Source organism: Notolabrus celidotus, chromosome 13 (genome assembly GCF_009762535.1).
Source record: "Notolabrus celidotus isolate fNotCel1 chromosome 13, fNotCel1.pri, whole genome shotgun sequence".
Lineage (NCBI taxonomy): Eukaryota > Metazoa > Chordata > Actinopteri > Labriformes > Labridae > Notolabrus > Notolabrus celidotus.
In genome coordinates this window covers 11,645,608-11,668,281 of record NC_048284.1, presented here as the reverse complement: position 1 = coordinate 11,668,281, position 22,674 = coordinate 11,645,608, and the positions used below count along the sequence as shown (strand labels likewise).

Here is a 22,674-nt window from a genome sequence, read left to right as displayed (position 1 = left end):
GACCATGATGTGATGGACAGTAGAATAAAAAGTGCATTTCATTTTCCACTTCAAAGTTTCAATTACAATAAGGTCAGTGTCAGTTATGGAAACCTTTTTTAAAAGGTATCTTCGGGTGGTCATTTCATTATCTGCACTTTCAGGACATTTTTAACCGGATCACCTGTGGTAGGTCTTGTTTTTAAGGATATCCTTTATCATTTTGATTTAAAATTACTTCGGCCTATATCACGGTTAATCCTGATTAGAATGCTGTGAATGCCAGTCAAACACCTGATCATGGTATTACACCCGGTGGCCGCTTGTAAACAAACGCAGCAGCAGGTGGCCGAGCAGCGTCAGCTGAACCTCAGCTGATCGGAAGTGTCGCGCGCTGACCCCTCAAGCTGGCGACCGTGACAGAAAGACCGTTAACGGAAATGGTTTACATCTGCCTTCAAAATAAAAGTTTCGCAAAGTTTTTTTTGGGCGTGTAATAATTATTTACAGAAAAAAGTGAGAAAAAAGGTACAGAAAAATGATTTAAACAGTAACTCCATCTGGAATAAGTCTTAGTAAGCGTACTTGTCTTGTACCGTGGGTATAACTTGGACCGACGGATTTATTTTGAAGGTTTGTAAAGGAACCTTACTGATTGTATCTCTGTATCTTAACACTATCACAGCTGCTAGAAGGACAGGGGGAGCAATGGCTGATACCATAGCTGACACAAGAAGGCTCTTCAGTAAGCCCCAGAATTTAAATGATGCTTATGGACCCCCGAGTAATTTTCTAGAGATTGATGTGAGCAACCCCGAGACCATTGGGGTCGGCAGGGGAAGATACACGACGTATGAAGTCAGACTGAAGGTGAGCTTGCAGTAACAGATGCTAATGACGTTAGCTTTCATTCTAAGAAACGGGTTTTAGAGCCGTCCTAGTAAAGTAATCACTCCTTGTCATCTCACTTGCAGCATTTAAAAACAAGTGTAATCAATGAACGAGTCGACGTGTACATGTGTTAATGTCTGTGAAACAGGACGAAGGCTTTATGGTCTGAACGCTAGCTAGCAGGCTATTAACGCTCGTCTAAACATGCTAACTCTGGTTAGCTAGCTTACAGTGAACTCACGAGTTCACACAAGTTCCAGATGTTGTGTCGATTCGAAACATTTTTCCTCTTTATTAGCTAATAATTCACGCACAGATTTTTACATAAGTATGAACAGCCTCAGTGGTTCTTCTAGTCCCCGTTTGCTTTAATGGTAACAGTCAACTGTTAGCTTTTAATTTGTTTACATCCGTTTCTCTGTTTTCTGTGTTTGATTTGAAGAACTGATTTACTATTTCTCTGTCATATGTCAACCACAAAGTCCGCATTATAAAACATCTGTGATAATCAAATACTCATTGCATATCTTCTCTATAAATTTCAGCCTTTGGACACTTTAAAGTTTGACTCCAGCCACACCCCGTTTCCTGACCACAGAGATTAGATACTAGCACTGGTCACTCAAGGTGAACACCCTAACGTAAACATATTAGAATATATCTTTATTCTGATTGTACATTGTATAACGAAATCGAGGCGGAACCCCTTTCAGTGCAAAAGATGCATAAAAGAACAGTAGTAAAATAAAAATAAAAAATCATAAAAACAGAGGACAAACATAAATAAATTAAAATAAATAAAATGACGAGACACATCCAGCATTCAACAGGCAGGCATTCAGTGAACAGGAAGATTAAACAGTCATATTTTATATTGCATTACTTAGTATTTAGTGCACTTATTGCTCTGGGATAAAAACTGATTTTCCACCTGTTTGACCTTTTCTTTAATGTCATGTATCTCCTACTTGAGGGTAGAAGTTCAAATAGGTTGTGACCAAGGTGTGTTTGGTCCCTGAGGATGTTTCTTGAGGCACCGTGCGCAAAGGAAAGTGGGCATTTATGACCAGATGCTCACCTCACAGCTTACATATACAGTTGTGCTCATAAGTTTACATACCCTGGTAAAATTTAGGATTTCTTGGGTAGTTTCTGTTGTCACTTTGATATGAAAAGAGTAAACAGTAAACACAGTTGTTTGACTATAAATGGCTTCACCCAACCACTAACCATGAGTGAAATAAAACTTTTTCTCTAATCATTCATATTCTCTGAAAAATGGCCAAAAAAAATCACAAATTCTGCCAGGGTATGTAAACTTAGGAGAACAACTCATCAAACTCATTGAGACAGATGTCTAAGTTTTAGACTGATGTGGTCATAACATACTCTGCCTTGACATATCACTAACCAGCAGTCATTCAGAGTGGTAACTCCAGTCTTCAGTATGAGGAGAAGTTAACTCAGCTTCTTTGGAGCTGAAGACAGGATGCAGCGAGCTCCCTGATCCACTCCAGAACCCCTCCCACCCCTGACCTATTTCCTTCCTCCTGCTCCACTGAGGAACTTGTAGAGGAAAACAAATGCTTTTCTTTGTAGTAACTTTTCTAACATCTGTTTTACATCAGTTGACTTATGATCTGATCTCATCAAAGGACTCATAAGATTGCTATTTAGATGTTTGTGAAATCTAACATTTGCCTGTTTGCCAACACTGTCCAGAAACTTGGCATATTGAGCAATCTTTGTAGAAAGTGACGGTTAGGCAGTCCTGAGTATTGCAAAATACACATCCTGTGCTGTGTGCAGTTTTCTCTGTCACAGGCGCACGTAACTAGAAAGTAATGCTGAACTAGTGTAAAATCATTCAGAGTGACATCAGTAGTAAGACTTTACTTTTATGTCGAACATACAGCAGATGATAATCTCACAAACTTCTTGAAAGAAAGAAAGATCCAAACATGTTGTGGAGCTTTCCATCATATCAGGCAGATGAGTTTCTCCTCTGTGGTCATGAAACTGTCATGCCTCATTTTCACTGCATGGATGGTCTCAACTTGATTCAACATCATTTAAAACATGATTATTGAATATTTAAGGAGTATTCATTGTGCAAATAATCATTGATTTTGATGATGATCATCTCTCTGGTCTCTTCATTTATACTTTCTTTAAATCTGAAAATAGATATTTACTTTTAAACAGTATAACAGTCACTACCCACGCGCCCTCACACATCTTTCACTACATCTTTCTTTTACATAATGCCTCTGCTCTACTTCTCTTCTGCTGCCATCTAACTGTCAGTTCCCATCAGATCTCTGTCCAGCTTCCCAGTATGATGTATATGTACTTCATATGTGTGTTTATAGTTTTTAACAAACTATTCTAATGTATCTTTTTTTTTTTTTTTCTTATATATTTGTTGGACTTATTGCCTTTATTAGATAGGACAGCTGAGGAGAGACAGGAAACGTGGGGAGTAGAGAGAGGGGGAAAACATGCAAGAAATGGTTGCGTCCGGGAGTCGAATCGGCAACCTCTGCGACGAGGACTATAGCCGCTGTATGTGGTGTGCTTAGACCGCTAGCCCACCAGCGCCCCTTATTGTTGTATTTTAAACTAAAAAGTTCCACAATTTTTCAGGTCTGGCTTGAACTTTGGCTACACAGGCCTGTGCGATATATCGTTTGGCCATTACAACTATGATGTGCACATGCATGATCACATGCATCCAGGCGGTAAAAAGTTTGTTTAAGATAAAAACACAACTTGTAGGCCTGTGGGTGAAACTTGTAACAATAACATATCTATTAGGGATGCACTGAAATGAAAATTCTTGGCAGAAACCGAAAACCGAAAATGAGGAACACAAGGCCGAAAACCGAAAACCAAAACACCCAAAGAAATGATTATGCCAACTATTAGTAGGGAGACCGGAGACAGTTGTAACATTTCACTCCTTGTATTTGAGATTAAGCCATGCAACTTCTGTTTGTGTTGCACGGGCATTTTCTTGGCCATTTATTAGCAGACACTTGAAGCTAGTTTGTGTAGCAGTTTGAACACGCTGGGTTAAAAGAGCTCAAAGTTATAGACAGAAATGTCAAAAATGTTACAACTGTCCCCGGTCTCCCCTACCATTGCATTTATGGTTCTGACTGTGTACTAACCTCACTAAAATCAAGGATCTCATTGATCATAGCAGACAACGAGGGGGCATGCCCCTCATCTGGTTCAGAGAGACGAGTCCTTTTTTCTGCGCTCTGTTCTCCTTCTCCTTCGCTGTGCGCTTCTCTGTCTCCAAGCGGGTTCTCCACATCCATCTCGGCCCGGATCATTTCTCGTGCGCGCTGCTTTATTCCCACATCCAAGTAATGATCTTTATAACGTGGATCAAGTATTGTCGTGATGAAGTGCAGAGGATCAGAATAGATCTCAGTGAAATGTGTGCTGACAGACTCTAAGAGTGTACTTTTCATTGTTTTCACTCCATGGTCCGACTCAACCTCTTTGCTTAGAAGACGCTTTAGTGCTGCAATTAAAGGAAGAACGGAAGCAGACATGTTGGCCCTTATCCAGACAAGCGCGCACTGGCTGCGTTTTTCGCTTGTGCCATCACAAAATTTTGTTTCGGCCGTGTTATTTTGGCGATAAAAGTCTTTCAGCCGAAAACCAAAAACGTACTTTTGGGCCATATTTTCGGTTGTTGAATTTTCAGTGAAACCCTAGTATCTATGCAAAAACTTGTAGTGGGTGGGACATGTGGCAATGACGTAATTGTTGGCAGAATGTGTAACAATTGGTAGGTGTAAGTGTACTGTCTGGTAGCCTGCAGACAGAGCCTCTGTCAGAGGGCGGGACTTAATGTAGTAAACTTAGTATACTTAAAGATCTAAATAATGAAAACCACACTGCATTTATCTGGTGTTGATTAGTTTATTTATTTTAAAGTATGTCACAGAAAGGAAAAGTATTTCTTGTTTCCAGTATTGTGCCTCTCTATTCCAGAGCTTAGGAACTATATGAGATAAGAGCCTCTATAAAAACAGATGACACAGACATTAAAGAAAGTCATTTTTCCTTCAACTCGAACAATCTCTGGATTTCAATATAATCATTTCAAAGACGTTTGCATCTCTTTGTCATTTGCATCTTAATCCCTTGTATTCTTATTTAATGTGCAGGTTGTCTTGGGAGTCTGAAATTACAAGGTCGTCTCTAGAATGATCTAATTGCCTCATCTCTTGTCTTTGGATTGTCACTTCAGTTGACTGACACCCCTGTAGTTAGTGGCTCAGAGCATTGGGATTGCTGAGCAGCCTTAAAGTATTTATAGTTTCCCTTTACCTTAAAGAAATGAACGAGGAAAGAAAAGCCGTCTCCAGGCGTTACTGCTGAATTTAAGGCTACTGTACTTGATTAGCGTGTAATAATTAGCATATGCGTGTAATCAGCATTATTGTGCACCTCATAGCCCCGTGTGACCCTGCTTTGCATAAGACCACTGAATAAGTGGCGCATCCCTCACTTCTCAACAAACGTGGTGTCAACTTTGCTTTGCTTCTCCTTTCTTCAGTTTTCTTTAGAGGCATTTTGCTCCGTCTCCAGCATGCTAAGAGCGTTAGCTACAATGCCCCGGCCAGGAATGCATAACCTATGCTTTTGCTCTTTTTCTTTCCGTCTTACTTTTAATATTTAGAGCTACTTTAATTTGATCTAATTATGCTGTATACAGTTTGTGTTTATAGCTCACTCCCGTGCTTCTGTTCTCATCGCTGTCCCGCCGCTTCCCCGTCTGAAATGGAGAGAGCCCTTGTGGCCACACTGAGAGAGTCTGCCTAATCCCTTCATTGAGAGACGAGAAGAATGAAACAGGCCAGGGTGTGGGGGGAAGCTGGAGCGCTTATTCCCTATCCTTTCCCCCCCACCCATGGGAGGGCAGAAAGCCACCCTCTCACCAGGCTTCACCCCCTGCTTATCCCATTTCACTCCCAGCTGTGTGCAGTCAGTCTCCTAGTTCACAGTGGGGTTAATGAAATACCTGCAATAACTACTCATAGTTCACTGTTAGGGTTGCAAAATTCTGGGAATTTTCAAAGTTGGAAACTTTCCATGGGAAGTAACGGGAAGTAATGGGATTTTATGGGAATTTATGGGAATAAACCAGGAATTTACTGAATTGAAAGTTGACTCTTAAAAGGGAACTTAAATATAGATGGGGAAAATTATTTTAGCATAATCCTGACTGAAACAACCAGATTTCATGCAAGTACAGTTGAATATGCTATTCCTCAATCATATGCACATCGCACCCTGCCTACTGCAGGGCTATTGAGATCATGCCCCCTACATGCACTTTTTATTTGCATGTTGAATATGACTTTTTTTGGAGGGAGAGGGGCTCTTTTCATTGATTTCATTCAATTGGTTGTTCAATAAAATATGTAACACTTTATAAAGTTCTACTTAAAAATAAATCTGTTTTAATTGTATTATTTTGGATGGGTGTCTGCTTATAACAAAACAAATATTTATGCTTGGATATGATACCTTTCTATTAAATTCCCTGTTAATTCCCATAATTTCCAATTTGGAATATTTCCAAAATTCCCCAGCTTACCTTCCCATGGAAATTTACCGGAAACTTTCCACCCTTTTGCAACCCTATTCACTGTGTAGCGGAAACACCACAGAAATGGCATGACGTTTTAAAACTAGCTTTCCTCAGTTCAAATGACTCGTGATGTGACTAATTGAAAAGCGTCTGAATGTTCATTAACTTAGTGGCCCAACAGTTAGCACAAAGATCCGTTTGTCATGTGAAGAAGGTTGTGGTCACTGGGAGGTAGGTTACGCAGTCACTTGTTGACAACCGGACCCGCATTTTGTGTTTAAAATCAATGGGATCAATCCGCTTCTTTCAGTCAGGTCTTAACAGGAGGAGGAAGCGACGTTCAAACTTTGAAAGGAGGCGGATATCTCACTTCGCCTGAGCAGACTCGTAATGTCCAGGGTCGTGATGAAACAATGCATTTTTGTTCACATGTAAACCCCTCTCGTTTTTTAGGTGTAGGTTCTGAAATGACTTATAGCAATAGTAATTTTATTTATAAAGCACATTTCATTACATGTAAGCTCGATGTGCTTTACATGGAGAATTAAAAAAAAAAAGAAACATTTTTCCAAATGGAATAAATAAAAACAGAAAAACAATAGATACACCCAACATACATCAGACACAACAATCAAAGAAACAGCAAGTGTTGCTGCACATGCATCCAGTCACAACACTCATTATATCATTCATACGCTTGAGAAAATAAATATGTTTTCAGTATTTTTTTAAAGGTGGAGACAGTTGTTATGGACCTGAGGTCAGCAGGCCGTTTGTTCCAAAAAGATGGACCACAGTAACTAAAGGCCCCTTCACCGGACTTTGATTTGACTCTGGGTACATTTAAAAGACTTCCACCTGCTGACCTAAGGATCCTGGTTTGGGTTATAGACCAAGGAAGTTAAATGTTTCCCTTTTTCGCCCCTGAACATGTTTTTTTCATGTTCCTAATGGACAGAGAGTCCTGTCATATCACCTCATTGTGTTTTTTCTTGGGTTGTTGCTGGTTTAAGAGGACCCCTCTCCAGCATCAGAGCATATTTGTTTGGACCCTCAGCAAACAGAGGGTTGGAGTTGTGGTGTGTGAGTGTGTTCATGTCAGAGAAAAAAAAAGGGGGGGGATATTATCAAAATGTCTTGTCTTTAGTTGGTTCCCATCTCATCCAGAGAGCACATTGAGGAGAGCGAACTTTGGGATCTCACTTTGTTTATGGATAGGAGTACATAAAAGGCCTCTTATAGCTCTGTCGCTCACTCTCACTCAGTCTTCTACCCCTCCTCTTCTCTACTCCCATAGCTTCTCCCTCTCTTTCTTTCTCTTTTTCCATTTGGGCATCGGGGCGGGGGCCTTTGGTCATTAATAAAATGGGGAGAGATGGGGAGTAGGGTTGTGTGTTAGTGTGTGTGTGTTTGAGGGGGGGGCGCTTGTCAGGCACAGTCAAGTGTAATCCAAAGTCTACAGCATCCTCTTCGACAACTATTTTAATGGAAATAGGGAACATATTGTATCAAGGCTACCATATCCTACTTGAAATGACAGTATCAAAAGTGGGAGTTGATACTATGGCAACAAAGCAGCTTTTTGCCAGCTAGGCGAGTCGGAGAGAGGGTAGGCTGTCAGGCCGCAGGGGCCGGCGAGCGAGAGGACCAGTGTGAGAGTACATGGAGAAGCGAGAGCAAAAGACCTATAGCCTCAGCGCTTTTGTTCCCAGTCTTTTTCTCCCCCTGCCCTGGAATATGATGCAATGAGATGGTATTATGTTGCTATTTTTTATGCTATTATTCTGAAAGGAGAGAGGCTGGGAGGGGGGGAGAAGGGGGCATGGGGGAGGTTTAGGATGCGCACTCTCAAACTTGACTTAATCCATCCTGCTAAAAGCTAATGCATGGTGGCCTTGAACTATTCTCTCAGCAGACGAGTGATCTTTGTCCACTCTCTCTCTTTTTTTCTCTTTCCGGCTGTTTTTAAGGGTTCTGCCTCTTTTCAACCCGTTTTCAATGAGCCTAAGGTATTGTGTCCCACACATTATGAGTCACATGCTCTTCCTATGGAGCACGGATTGCACCTTGCGCACTCATAATGGAAAGTGAAGCCAAGAGGTCTACTTTGAAGGAGGTGCATGTAGCTTTATGCTCCTTCTTTTACAAAATACTGCATTTTCTCATGTGGGGGAAAAAATACAGGTCTAATAGAATTCCCTGTGTGTGTGTTTCATTTAGCTTCCTCAAGGTTAATTATTCGCCTTTTTACTTTCTTTTACCTGTCCGTCTTTTCATCCCCCTTCTCTTCTCTGTCCAGAAAAAAATGGAGGCAAAGCGTGCCTTTTTTAAGAGCCTTAATGAAATGCTAAGAAGTTTCGGGTTGTGGGCCGGTCCCATGTTCCAATCAGCACAGAGGCCAGTAAGTTGAGACACCCGGCGCCCTAACCTCTAACCAGCCGTGAAAAGAGAACAGAGGCCAGAGAAACCTGATCTTTGACTTGTAGGACTCTCACGCACCGCCTCTTTTTCTGTGTGTGTGCATTGGATAGAGACACACAGAGAAGTTGTGAGTGAGACCTCTCATTTTTCAGTTCTGTCGTTTTCGTGCCTCCCCTTGTCCCGTCAGGCCGATCTCTTAATCACAGGGTTTGAGAGGACGAGAGGATTGAAAGGCCAGGTGACTTTCTTTCTTTGCACTCTCTCTGCTTACTTCATTGTGTAGACAATTCAACTGTGTGTGTGTGTGTGTGTGTGTGTACAAACAGGCTTGAATGCTTCAGGCTATTATATTTACATTGTTAACTGTGTGACTGGTCAAAGCTTTCTACTTAACACCTGTGCGAGGCTACTTCAGTGTACGTCAGTGTGTGCTTACACGTGGTTAAGTGTTTTCTGTGCGCACATGATGGGATTAGAGTCACGGCGGTGGCAGATTACCTGTAACTGTGATCTGTTGTGGAGGGGATTAACTTTGCGGAGCTCCATGCTGTGAGGTAACATGACGCAGCAGGGACAGACTGCGGCGAGGAGAAAGTGGAGTTAATGCCCAAGCACTGGGGTGATAAAGCTAAGATTATCCTGGGAAAGAGGGGGAGTGAGGGGTTTATTGACAACTTCACCTGGAGGGAATTTAAAACTAGGAGGACAGAGAAGTTTTTGAGGTCCTGTGTTTAACTGAAGAACAGGAGGGAGGAGGGAAGAGGAAGGGACGGTGAGTTCATGGACACCCGTTTGATTATAGCTACAGAAATAAATACTCCAACTACTGTTTGAGTGACTCATTTCCTAGTCATTTATACGGAAACTTAAATTGAATTACCAACTTGTCTAAAAGTAACAAAACACTTAACCCTCCTATTGTCCTTGGGGTCAATTAGACGCCATTCAATGTTTAACGTCTCTAAATTAATGACGAACATATTTTGGCTTCATATTTCCGCTCTCTCTTCATTTAGAAGTTTTTTAACTTTGTGCTTAATTTGAGAAACATTTCTGTAACACTCTGTGAAAGCCTGTTTCCATGCTATCTCGTCACTCAGATCTAAACCATCTCACAAAGCCATCACTCCCAACTTCACAGTGAGGTCATAAACCTTAGCAAAAAAACATGCTGTATATGTTATAATAACCTCAGACTTCTCTACGCTGTGGCTGGATGAAAAGTTAATTATTGGAGTTCCCTCATGCTGCTGCTTGCTAATACTAGCATCACACCACAGGTTTCATCAGGCGGTCTTATGAGGAGAAATTGGTCTTGCAGCAGATGTAAATAATCTCTTTACAAAGCGATCAGACTGGCAGACGCTCAAAGAGTTTTAATATTAAGTCCACATGACTTGATTTGTGAGGTGGAGACTAGATCGTTGTTGATTTCTCCCAAGAGCTAACTGGCACTACCTGACCAGCCACCTAAGTTTATATTACTTTCATTAAAAGCGAATGGTGGATGTCTGAGTCACAATATGATATGAAACAATACGCAATACTTGTCTCAGTGTAACGATAAAACCACAATACAGCGATAAAGGGGTAACCAATATAATTATCTCATGTTAGAGATGAATACATCATGACCATCTTATTAATTGAAGAATAAAATATGCCCTTAAAAAAGCCAAGTGTAGAATAATGTATTTTATTTTCACTGCAGTTTAGTTTGACTGAGAGGGAACAACATTTATGGTTTTAGTCTGTTCAGTGAATTTACTAAATTATAGAAAAAACTGTCAAATTTGTCTCAAAACTACACATTTGCCTTGAAAAGGCACATTTAGAATACATTCACAGGTGAGTGAAGCAGGTGAGTGTTCTCTGCAGACTCAAGTGCATCCTCTATCTTTGCTCTCGTCTCAACATGAAGAGCTGCAACAACTTTGCCTCCCTGTCTTTTTGGGGGGTTTAAAAGCTGCTTATGCATCTCTTAGCTTCTTTTCACCGCTATCTGACATCCTGCTTTCCTCTTCTGTTAATATGCAGCTGTCAGTTTCTTCGGTAGGTAAAGTGCCAACTGAGGGGAGTTGAAAAGTGGCGTCACAGTGAGTCAAATTGGCAGGAAAATCTATTAAGAGCGCCTTGTTTTTTGCATTTAAAACATTGAAGTTTAGCCAGGGACATTGACAATAGGATCACACAGATCAAGACGATGAATCACAACTTTTAAACCAGGCCGTTTGACATTTTTACCCATCTACTGTGCTGTAGACCGCTGCTCTGTAATCCTAAGAGCGGATCGGAGAATCTTTACACCCCTACTAATCGTGTCACTGCTGTGGATCAATCAATCACTCACTCAATCAATCTTGATTTGTATAGCGCCAAATCACAACAAACGTTATCTCAAGACACTTTTACAAACATAGGAGGTCTAGACCATACTCTATGTCAAATTATGAAGAGAGACCCAACTTCAAGACAGGGTAAGACTCAGTCTGACCCCACCTTAATCCATCATGAGCATTGCACATCGCAATATTTAGTTAGTTACAGTGGCGAGGAACAACTTCTTTTTAACAGGCAGAACCTCAGGAAGAACCAGACTCATGTTAGACAGCCACCTGCCTGGATCAGACTTTGAATGTGAGCAGAGATCACATACAGGGAAGTTAGGGATACGTAAGCAAGAGTTAGCAAGAGCTGTACATTTCAGATTTTTTCATTCATTGCCTTATCTTTTAGGTTGTCGCTGGTAGACTCTCAACTGGCACTACAATACTCTCCCTTTGGTGCTACAGTTAGCTGCAGCCACTGCTGCTTTGTATTCCTTTAATGGTCCCTCAGAGTGACTTTTCAGATTACTAAGATTCATTGTGTTAAAATTTGAGGACTTTGGGGCGCTGTTGGCCTAGTGGTCTAAGTGCGCTCTCCATGTGTGGAGGCTGGGGCCCTCCTCACAGAGGTTCTAGGCTCGATTCCAGCCTCGACCATTCGCTGCATGTCCTCCCCATAGACTGTATAAAATATGGATGTAGTATCCGTGACGTCACCCATCTGTTCCTGAGCGCTGTTTTGAAGCCAATCAATGGCGGTAGCCATATTGGAAATGTGGAACTCAACCAGGCATAGTGTGACGTAAAGGGGCGGAGTTTGAGCCTCTTAGCCAACAGCTATGTGTTCAGGTCAGGTTATGTCCTTATTTGGGCAAAAACTCGTAATCTTAATATCTTCTGAACCGTTGCGTTAGAAAAAAAGTCACCCCCTGTACAGTGTGTGCCGATAGAGAAATTAGCTACGTGGACCCAAGCCGTTTTTTGAACCAGGCTTTAAACATGTTTATTAATGCTGCAAAGATCGTATTTTTTGAATTGGTGTCTATGTGGTTTCCAGTGTTTCTGCAGCCAGCCTCAAGAGGATTCTCGATGAATTGCAGTTTATAACACTTCCCCATGGGCTTCATAGTTTGAGACCGGAGGTTGCCGCTTGGTCCATTTCCACTTTCTGCTCTCCACATTTCCTGTCTCTCTTTAGCTGTCCTGTCCATTATAGGCCAAAAAGCCCAAAAATATAACTTAAAAGAAAAACTTGAGGACTTTTCCCTCCTCTCATAATACTTGTGACATAAATTTGTAAATTACGTTTGTACGCTTCTTCTTCCGTGTGTAACAGTGGACCACATACCGCCACCTGCTGTGTTGGAATGTGTAGGCTTGTTCAAAGGTAAATGAAAGTAGCTTAACTAGTTAATAAATACTAATACTAGTAAATAATAGTTAAAAAGTATCATTGTCATATGTATCGTGCATTGATCATCTCCTCAGTGGTGGTATCTTGGCAAAAATGACCAAAACATTGTTTTGTAGACAAACTCAGTCTTATTTTTGACTTAGTAATTGAACTAAAAGCAAAATGAGTGTTGATCACTCATTTAGCACCGAATGGAACACACTGTTGAATATTCATGTTCCTCCCCCTTATAGCACAAGATCTATGAGCGAGCAGGCAGAAATAGGTCATGTGTTTGAATTCTTTCAGATTTATTCCACAGTCAAATGTAAAATCATATGTAAGCATGTCAGCTTTTAGTTATTATAAATCATATTTCAATCATCAAACAAGTTTGCTTTTTCCCACCAAGTCTGGGCAGGATTCATAATTTTGAGAAGAGAGGAGAGGGCAGAGCGGAGAGGGGAGAAAACGAATGCCTGCATTTTTCCCATTGAAACCCCACAAGAGGAGTCTCAAGGGCAGAAAATCTGACTTATTATCGCAGAGCAAGGGGAAATAAAGAGGAAAAAGACTGAAAGGGAGAGACCATGAGAGCAAAAAGGCCACTCCTGCTCTCCCTCCTCCTCAATTAGTCCTGCACGGAGCAGATGAAGCTCCCAACCTCTCCAGTTTCTCTGCTCTTCCTTTATGACCACGTCCACCCCCTCCCTCCTCCACCTCTTTTGTTCAGCCATTTACTCAGCCTTCTAGTTAACTCTGCATCCCCTCCGCCGCGCTCAGTCACAGACTGCTCATCGATCAGTCTGCCGCTCTCACTGTATTCACGCTGCGCCCGCTTGCTCAATTGCTTTGCTCTTGTGATTCCTCCTTCCATGAATTCTGACCTTCTGCGAATGTGGCCTGCCAATGAAATGCTCATTCGCTCCCTCCTTGTTTGTACATTGTCATCAGATGGCCATGTGCTGTCAGGACTGGTGAAGAGGTTTGGCATTGTGCTGTAATGTGCTGTTTGCTCAATGTTCTCCGTCAATGTCGAAACATCTCCTTTTTTTTAAAAAAATATGAAATTCACTTTCAAGTGCTTGTCAACAGCGGCTTAGAATAACGCACACATCCATGCATCGGTATAGGCTGCAGGAAACACAAAAAATGGCAAAACATTTGAGTGAGACAGACCTTGGTGAGAAAAACACAGATGAACTTTTTTTATTTTTTTTGCCTGAAGGCCAGTTTCCACGTTTCTATTCAGTTTGGTTCAAACTGAAGGAGTCTTTGTTTATTTTTTTCTGTCTCTTCCTTTTTCCCTTAAAAAAGTCAGAGTAGATAACACAAGGCTAAACTCAAAACCAATGCAATTAAACCTTTCGCTCTGCCTTTTTCTGCAGTTGGCACAGTTCTCTTTGCTGCCTTATAGTTATACCTCTTTTTTCAAATCTGTGCCATCCCCGCTGGAAGTAAACCCCTGATAGACCTGAAGTTGTGAGTAAGAGATCCATATAAGGGAACCTCACAAAGGGGATCGTGATCTTTGTCCTCAAGCTGTTAAATGTGACATTTGAAAATTGCTAAAACTAGACCTAAGTCATGTATGTCATTAAAGATGGTACAAACATTATGCTAATTATTTTTTCAAAATTAAAAATATTTGTTGTTTTTTATGTATGACAATATTAAAAGGCAGAGGCTTTGGGTTGCAAAATTCCGGGAATTTTCAAAGTTGGAAACTTTCCATGGGAATTAACAGGAGTTTATGGGAATAAACCATAGACTGTATAAAATATGGACGTAGTATCTGTGACGTCACCCATCTGTGCCTGAGCCCTGTTTTGAAGCCAATCGACGGCGGCAGCCATATTGGAAATGCCAAACTCAACCAGGCATGTGTGACGTAAAGGGGCGGAGTTTGAGCCTCCTAGCCAACAGCTATGTGTTCAGGTCAGGTCATGGTTTCCGGTGTTTCAGCAGCCAGCCTCAAGCGGATTCTCGATGAATTGCTGTTTATAACACTTCTGCATGGGCTTCATAGCTTGAGACCGGAGGTTGCCGCTTGGAATAAATGGGAATAAACCAGGAATTTACTAAATTGAAGGTTGGCTCTTAATAGGGAACTTGAATATAGTCGGGGAAAATATATTTTAGCATAATCCTGACTGAAACAATCAGATTTCATGCAAGTACAGTTGAATATCTATGCTATTCTTCAATCACATTCACATAGCACACAGTTTACTGCAGGACTATTGAGACTACGCCCCCTACATGCACTGTGCAATACTCCATCACATGCACAGATGATTTCTATTTTGGATGGATGTCTGCTCATGACAAAACAATTATTTATGCCAGGATATGATACCATTCCATTAAATTACCCTCAATTCCCAGTTAATACCCATAAATTCCCATGGAAAGTTTCCAATTTAGAATATTTCCAAAATCCCCCAGCTTAACTTCCCAAGGAAATTTACCAGAAACTTTCTGGAAATTTACCGGAAATGTTCCACCTCTTTGCACTTCTGAAAAGCAAAACCGATCCACACTCTTATTTTAAACCAGTAGCTGCTGCGAGTGAATGAAAAATGAACGAGAAAGAGAGAGCAGCGCTGGTCAATCGACAGAGATAAATAAAGAGAGAGAGAGAGAGCGTGGGTTAAGAAAACAAAGCCACAAAACTGATAACTCATAAACATGTCTATGTCTCCGCACAAAGGCGCAGGAAGTTGCCATAATTAGTTTGTATGCTGCTGAGGTTGCACTATTTCCTGCCTGCTGTGTGTCTTTCTGCTCCCTCCATCATAGCCACACCACCGCTTAATGTTAGGAAATACACACCTTACATTGATGTCTGTTGCAGAGAGACAGTTATGTCACCTGCATGTTTTCTATTGGTCCCCACCTGTAGACACTTGATGGGGAGCTTCACAACACAATGACTGACATCCACGAAATGACCACATTAGTGAGAAAATATGAGAAGATACCACCACACATCTTTGGATTATGAATGACAGTTCAGAGTAAATACTTTATTGGAGTCATGCCTTTATGTTTTAGCAATATTTATTTTGCCTTCCATTCTTTTAACAGTGTGTCAGTGTTAGTCTGTGTTAAGTGACTTTTTCTCTATAAGCGTGATGTGAAGGTTGGGAATAAAAAAAGAACTAAATTAACCATTTTGAGAGCCAAGGAGTTCAATTTTTGCATCAGTATTTTTTGATTACTAGTCTTGAATCAAAGCTCAAAATTCTGGTATGGTGTTGACCATAGCCTGTATATAAAATGTACAGCATCGCTCCGCCTTTTCCCATTGTACGGTTTTGAAGCCAAAATATCCCGTTGCAGAACGCAGACATCTTGTAAATTTTCTGCAGCCAAAGTCTGCGCAGTAGAGAATTTGTGTTTCCATGGTAACAAGCTCCGCCCTACAGCGCAGCTCCCCGAGGTCCTACAGAGTTTCTCTCTACGGCAGCTGTCAATCAAAGCAAGCTCTGTTGTAAAACCCAGTTTTTTATCCTCCAATAACTAACGAAAAAGCATGTTTTCAGAAAAAAGAGGCATTGAACACAAAACAGTCAAATAATAAATACATATCACCACAGCATACGGATGTGAGAAACATTCGTACAACGTGTATCTCTTTTTTAAAATTTGACCGCAGCCCCATTCAAATGAATGGGGGAGATTGAGTTTTTTTACCTATACTGCAGCCAGCCACTAGGGGGAGCAGTTTTTGTGGCAGCCTCACTTCGACCCGAGCAAGATGACGTCAATTTTATATACAGTCTATGGTTTTGACTGTATGAAAGAGTTAAATGACGTGACGTGATTACACATAAGGTGAAAAATGTTTTCAAACTACCTCAACTAACACCAGAATTTCTAACCGAGTCACCGGAAAGGTTTTCAATGGCACTGGTGGTTGTTTACCATTTGAGACAACAACTCCCATGATGCCAGGCTACACCATGAAATCTCAGGCTGTTTTCGAAACTGCCTACTATACTAGCAGTACATACTGATTTGGCCAAAATCTGCAGTATGCCAAAACTACCTGGATGTCTACTGATTCGGGAAAAATTCTCATTATGCATCGGACAAGTCTCCCTCGCGTACTGTTTCCCACAATGCACAGCGCTGACGCTTCGCTTCGCTTCTTTTTTCCGTATATGACGGGGACACTCAGTTTGTAGGTGCTGTGAAAATTATTAAATTCCATATTCCACTTCTTAATTTTCTAAATTATAAGTGGATACTAAAGAAGCAGTTTTGCTGTCAGCTTGGTTGTTGTATTCCTCCGCTTACCAAAACCGGAAATCCAGCTACGCCTGACCCGGCATACTGCAGAACAGAGCCAAAAGAACAGTCATACTACATACTACCTTCAAATGCAGAAGGTAGTATGCAGTTCATACTGCATACTCAAGGCTTAAAATTTACTCTTTACCTCATCTGCCATTGGCTAGTGACCTCAAAAAATTTACTGGCCAAATAAAAAAATTATGCCTTATTTGATTTAAAATAATTACCATACGTTTTTATTATGAAAAATCCAACTTAAGCATCACTTAAAGATTACGTACAGATAAAATTTTATTATTGCTATTTTATTAGGTTATACTTCATTTCAAGGTGACTGCTGCATCATCATATATTAGAAATATTCAAACGTGCAACCTTTTACATTGACTGCGTGAGCACACCGTTCCCGATGTACCAAATCATAACACAAGTACAGCGCACCGCAAGGGTCAAAATAGTCTGACGGTCAGCAGAAATGGGCAAAAGTATGAAAACAAAACCTCACATGCAACACAAAATTTTCCATCAGACACTGGCGGGTGTGTGTTTTGGTTAACACTTTTACACCCCAAACTAATTTTTTACCCACCATTGGCGCTTGGCGGGTGTTAATTTTACACCCTGTGCGTACTACAGTCATAGGTAGTATGTAGCAGGTGGTTTCAAAAACACCCAGTGTCTAACTGCATACATCATGCTTTTTTTTTACATTTCTAAATGCACCTGAATGATTAAAAAATGTTGTCAGCTAATCCTACTCTACAGAAGATGCATAACATGTGACTGAGATTCAACACAAGATATTTGTCAGTTTACTAAAATAAAAAGAATCTCATGAAAAATGACTCTTAGTCTTCCTTGAGTTTGAACTGTTCAGGTAAAATGCTCAATAAATCAACATTTAAAAGTAACATCTGTAACTTACTCCCAGTTTGTGTATTTCCACAGACCAACCTCCCCATCTTCAAGCTGAAGGAGTCCAGCGTACGGAGGCGGTACAGCGACTTTGAGTGGCTCAGAGCAGAGCTGGAGAGGGAGAGCAAGGTGAGCCACTGAGGTGAACTCCACACAAAAGGCTCAGGAGTGCTTTGCTTATCAAATCAGTGCACATTAAACACATCAGTAATTAGTTGTACGGGGGGGGCTGTTCAAAGATCTCTCTGCACTTTGTTGGAAGATGAGTTCTTTATCCTGCTTTTGATAAGAAACCTCGAGTTCTCCGTTTGCTAACCTTAAAAAACAACATTTTGTCGGATCATACTGAACATAATCATTAAAAATCTAACTTTTGTGAACTAACTTTCTATAAATGTTATCTTTGTGACAAGCACAAAAATCCTTATTAATACTATTTTCTCTCAGGTGGTTGTTCCACCTCTCCCAGGAAAAGCACTTATCCGGCAGCTTCCATTTCGAGGGGATGATGGGATATTTGACGACTCATTCATCGAGGAGCGGAGGCAGGGTCTGGAGCAGTTTCTCAATAAGTAAGCCCTCCACATCTCTTCTTCTTCTGCTCCTTCTCTATGAGGTTAAAACAATTTATTCTTCACAGTTTCTTCTTTGTACTCGCAGCTGTTTGCAGCCTCTGCCTTTGTGAGGTTTTCTATAAACTCAGGAACAATGCAACACTCTCTGCAACAAGTAGATTCAACTTTTTCACTTCTCTCGGTATTGTTAACAAACTGAACCCACTGTTCTTTTTCTTACTCTTCTTCTCAATTCTCTTTTGTAATTACCACGCAGAGGACAAGAGCATCCAAAGAGGACTCAAGTGCGCACCCCCACAACTTAATTTTTCCCACATTTGTTTTATTGTTGACGTGTAATTTATGATAATTGCGGCTCAAATTACAGCGCGTGGTTCCCCACGATGCTGTGTGCACCTCTGCTTATTTTTGATCCAGCGTGTCCCCGTTTTCAGCTGCCGAACAATAAAAGTTACAGTGTGATTGTAATTATTTGCTTTGATTGCGGACTCGGCCATTATCTTTGTTTCATGTGCAAATGCGTCAATGTTTCCTGTTGGAATATTAAGTGCACAAAGACAGCTGAGAAAATTAAAATCCATAAATGTTTTTTTTTTTTTAGAAGATGAGAATGTGTTCATAATTAAGATCCCCCTCCTTGTTTCCTGAGAATGAAATGCTGCAGTTGATCATGTCATTGTTTAGACTTGAGGCTGGCAGCATTGTTTCCTCTGTGATTGAGAGCATTGTCAAGAGGAACTGTCTCTGAACGATAAACATGATTGTTGCTGTGAAAAAGAAGTGTGAAGGAGCAGTTGGATTACCATCACTTTTTAGGTCATAAACTTACATCCCCTCTTCAAAAAGCATGTCCTTGAGATGTTCAACATGCTTCTGCTGCACCTCATCCTCAATGTGAATTAACCAAAACCTATTAAGTGCGGTCACCTGGGGGTCCCTGCTTCTGCCACCCACCTGTGCACTTTAATTTGTCCTGAATATTTCTTGTTACAGGTTAAGATGTCATGCACTGTCATCATGTTGATCCGGTCTAAAAGATGAACCTTTGAAGAATTAGATGTTTAAGGGTCTCAGGTGCACTGCCCTTTTCTCATTAAGCCTGTTTGCGTCATCTGAACAGAGAGTCAGGGAAGTCTGATGTCAAAAGGACTCGAACTTAAAAAACGCAGTCACATGCATGCAGTATTTTTGAGATGTTGTGCAAACACAGAGCTGAAATATAGTTATTTTTCAGGAACATACAAAGATATAAAGAAACCCATCCAGAAGCCCCCAAAATCCTGACTTAAAAGATCTCTGGTCCATGTGATTGAACTTTCCTACCCACTCTCTGTTAACTGTACATGGAGTTGCACTGTCAGAAAGTTAAAACTCCTGTGAGGATTTTTTGGCTGGTTATGAAACACACTGAATTGAATACTGATGCCTCTTTATGACTTACAAAAGCAAACACATCATCAGCATAAAGACTGACTATTCTTATAAAGTGATTCTTATAAAGTTGATGACTGAAGCCATTGACAGGAGGTAGGTGTCATCAGAGCCGGCCCTAACCGACTTGGTGGCCTAGGCAAGATTTTAACTGGTGCCCCTTGTATTGTAACCAACTCCAACAATCACATCACATATGCACTGAAAGACAACTGACATCCAGCTTTATGTTTTACAGGTTTCCTTTGTTTTAAAATAAAAACGACCTTTTAAAGGAACATTAACAAAATGGTAATAACACTGATATTTAGCAGGAAAATAATAATACAATTTCAAAATGCAAAATGTAACGGTAGTAGAATTTATTCAGTCTTTAAATAACACAATAATTTTCACAGTGCAGACACTTTCAACAAAGCAACAGTCATGTATTGAGTGATGACTGAAAAGGCAGTCCTATAAGAATTCAAAAACTGCTTTGAATACGATTATTTTTAAAGACAAAAGTGAATCACAAGGTTTTAAATGTTTACTGGCATCGTTCCGCAATTTAATCCAAAATTAAATTATATAAAACAATATTGTTTTTCCTATAATCTTCAATGTTTTTTCCCTCACTCATTTAGCGGCACCCCTATGGATGTCCAGCGCCCCTAGCATTTGCCTATACCTGCCTATGCCACGGGCCGGCCCTGGGTATCAGATAAAGTGACAGCACACTGCATAGAAAGCCTTTTATTCTCAAATTTTTCAGAGATTCTATATGCGTGATACTTTTAGCTTTTAAAGAAAGCATAATGACGTATTTTTTTCACACATGTAAAGAACAAAATCAGCACAGAGCTGAGGTAACTCTTTGTCCACAGGGAGCGCCAAAATCAACACAGCCCAAAAGTTCCTCACAGGAGCTTTAAACAGTACAGACCACATCTTACCGGTCATTGAAGCCCTTAAAAGAAGCTTTTTGCATAGATAATGAAAGTGAGGAGGCACACACATGGACCCCAACATTTCATGGTCCTGGCTTTAAAGCTACCAGGATACCCTTTATTTTGAGGGCACGCTGATTTTCCCGTAATGCTGGAGTGGAGGAAATAGATTGAGGATGATGTTGAACAGCACCAGGAAATCCTCAAATAATAAAGATAAGTATCATACATGTATGAATTAAAAGTCACAGGTTGATGATTCTCTGGAATGCACCACCACCATGTCACCTCTTATTGTTGAACACCTCAGTAAGTCTATTTGTAGTTTGGTTACTTCAAAAATAAAAGTGCTGACTAAACAATGTGTTGAAGTGTTATGTTTATATGAAACAGTGGACAAGAAGACATCTTCTGTTTTAGGGGTTCCTATGTTTTGTTTTTGCTTCATAAAACAGGATGGCACTGGGTGTGATTGAGCTACTGGACCAAATCAACGTTTGTGTTTAAAGTGTAATGTAGGATTAAAGATGTGGAAGAGAAGATGGGTCAAGTGTAGCTTCAGACCTTCAATAACTAGATATTTTGCTGTTTCAATGGATGATGTCCTTTTTGTTAATATTTCCACATGATTTCTATAACTGTTCGTTTTTTTAATCTCCAGCATTTTATATGTCTGACAGAGGTGCAAACAGTTGAATTAACACACTTTTCCCCCCGGATTACTAACCTTAAAATGAGACAAAGATTCCTCCCAGTTTTGTTCGATCTGTCAACTTTCTATACCTCTGTTTCTTCCATGTCATCGTACCTTCAAACTGTGACTCCAGTCTCATATTTTCCCTCTTGTGTGTTTCAGAGTGGCGGGTCATCCTCTAGCTCAGAACGAACGCTGCCTGCACATGTTTCTACAGGACGAGTCTGTGGACAAGAGCTACACCCCGTCCAAAATCAGACAAGCCTGAAAAAATACAAATCAAAAAAGATGGCTTCGCTTGGCCTGGCCTGGCTCAGCCTCAACAATCCAAAGCTCTCTTCACTGCTCCAGGTTTCTCTCAGACAAAAAAACAACAAAAAAAACATTTTAATGACATCTTCCCCCCTCCCTGCACCCCACCAAAATAATATCGTTCACTGCCTCTTTTAGTTGAATTAGTGATCCTGATCAGTGTTTGTTTTCACTTTCTAATTGGAGTCAAGAATGTTCGACACATAGGTGTGGTTGAAAGTAATTTATAGTAATTTCTCTATGTCTGGAAATGCCACTAACATGGATATATTATGTATTTATCATTTAGCTATATGTCTTGAATATATTCGTTTATATAGTAACATTGAACAAGTGTTCTATGTACGCAAGCTCTTGTAAAGACACCAAGCATTTCCCCTTGTTTATATATATACAGTATATAAATATATATGTCCTGATACTGGCATGTTGCTCACCATAACTAGCAACTTTTCACACACACACGCACACACGCACATGCACATGTATTTGATGGGCCTCAACTTTCAAATCACACTTAAAAAAAGGAAGCATGTGTGTGTGTATATCAGCCAGCACCTGCCCAGTTACCACGATGATTTTCTAGTAAGAAAGGCCGAATTCACACAGAGGGAACTGCAGTATTTCTACTGGCTATATGCATTTTGAGATTTGTATACTGCTGTGCCATTTTTGTTTATTTTGAAGATTTTCCAATAAAATAGGTGAAATGTCTCCACACATGCTTACATCTGTTGATTTGGACTGCTGACCTGATTCACACTCTGGTTCACACCTTGGATTGTCTCTTCGAGGAGCTTGGTAAACATTACAGTATGCTTGAAATCCATTGATACATGATCTATCATCGTCGTATTTAAAAAAAGAAGTGTAGGCCTAATCAGAGAG

General features: G+C 40.5%; 1 protein-coding gene across 1 annotated transcript; it reads left to right on the top strand.

The window, feature by feature from the left end:
* The first annotated feature begins 634 nt into the window (after window positions 1-634).
* Window positions 635-22,506, top strand: snx3 (sorting nexin 3). Its single transcript, XM_034700055.1, has 4 exons — window positions 635-849; window positions 17,879-17,974; window positions 18,293-18,417; window positions 21,637-22,506. Exons 1-4 carry the CDS (start codon window positions 688-690, stop codon window positions 21,740-21,742), a joined length of 489 nt encoding a protein of 162 aa, XP_034555946.1. The 5' UTR covers window positions 635-687; the 3' UTR covers window positions 21,743-22,506.
* The last annotated feature ends 168 nt before the right edge of the window (window positions 22,507-22,674 follow it).

What these genes read in the sequence shown, in the direction of transcription:
- snx3 (XM_034700055.1), top strand. Translation starts at nt 688, where the DNA reads ATGGCTGATACCATAGCTGACACAAGAAGGCTCTTCAGTAAGCCCCAG. An exon ending in CGTATGAAGTCAGACTGAAG is followed by an intron (nt 850 to 17,878) that starts GTGAGCTTGCAG and finishes GTATTTCCACAG; the next exon opens with ACCAACCTCCCCATCTTCAA. An exon ending in CTGGAGCAGTTTCTCAATAA is followed by an intron (nt 18,418 to 21,636) that starts GTAAGCCCTCCA and finishes TGTGTGTTTCAG; the next exon opens with AGTGGCGGGTCATCCTCTAG.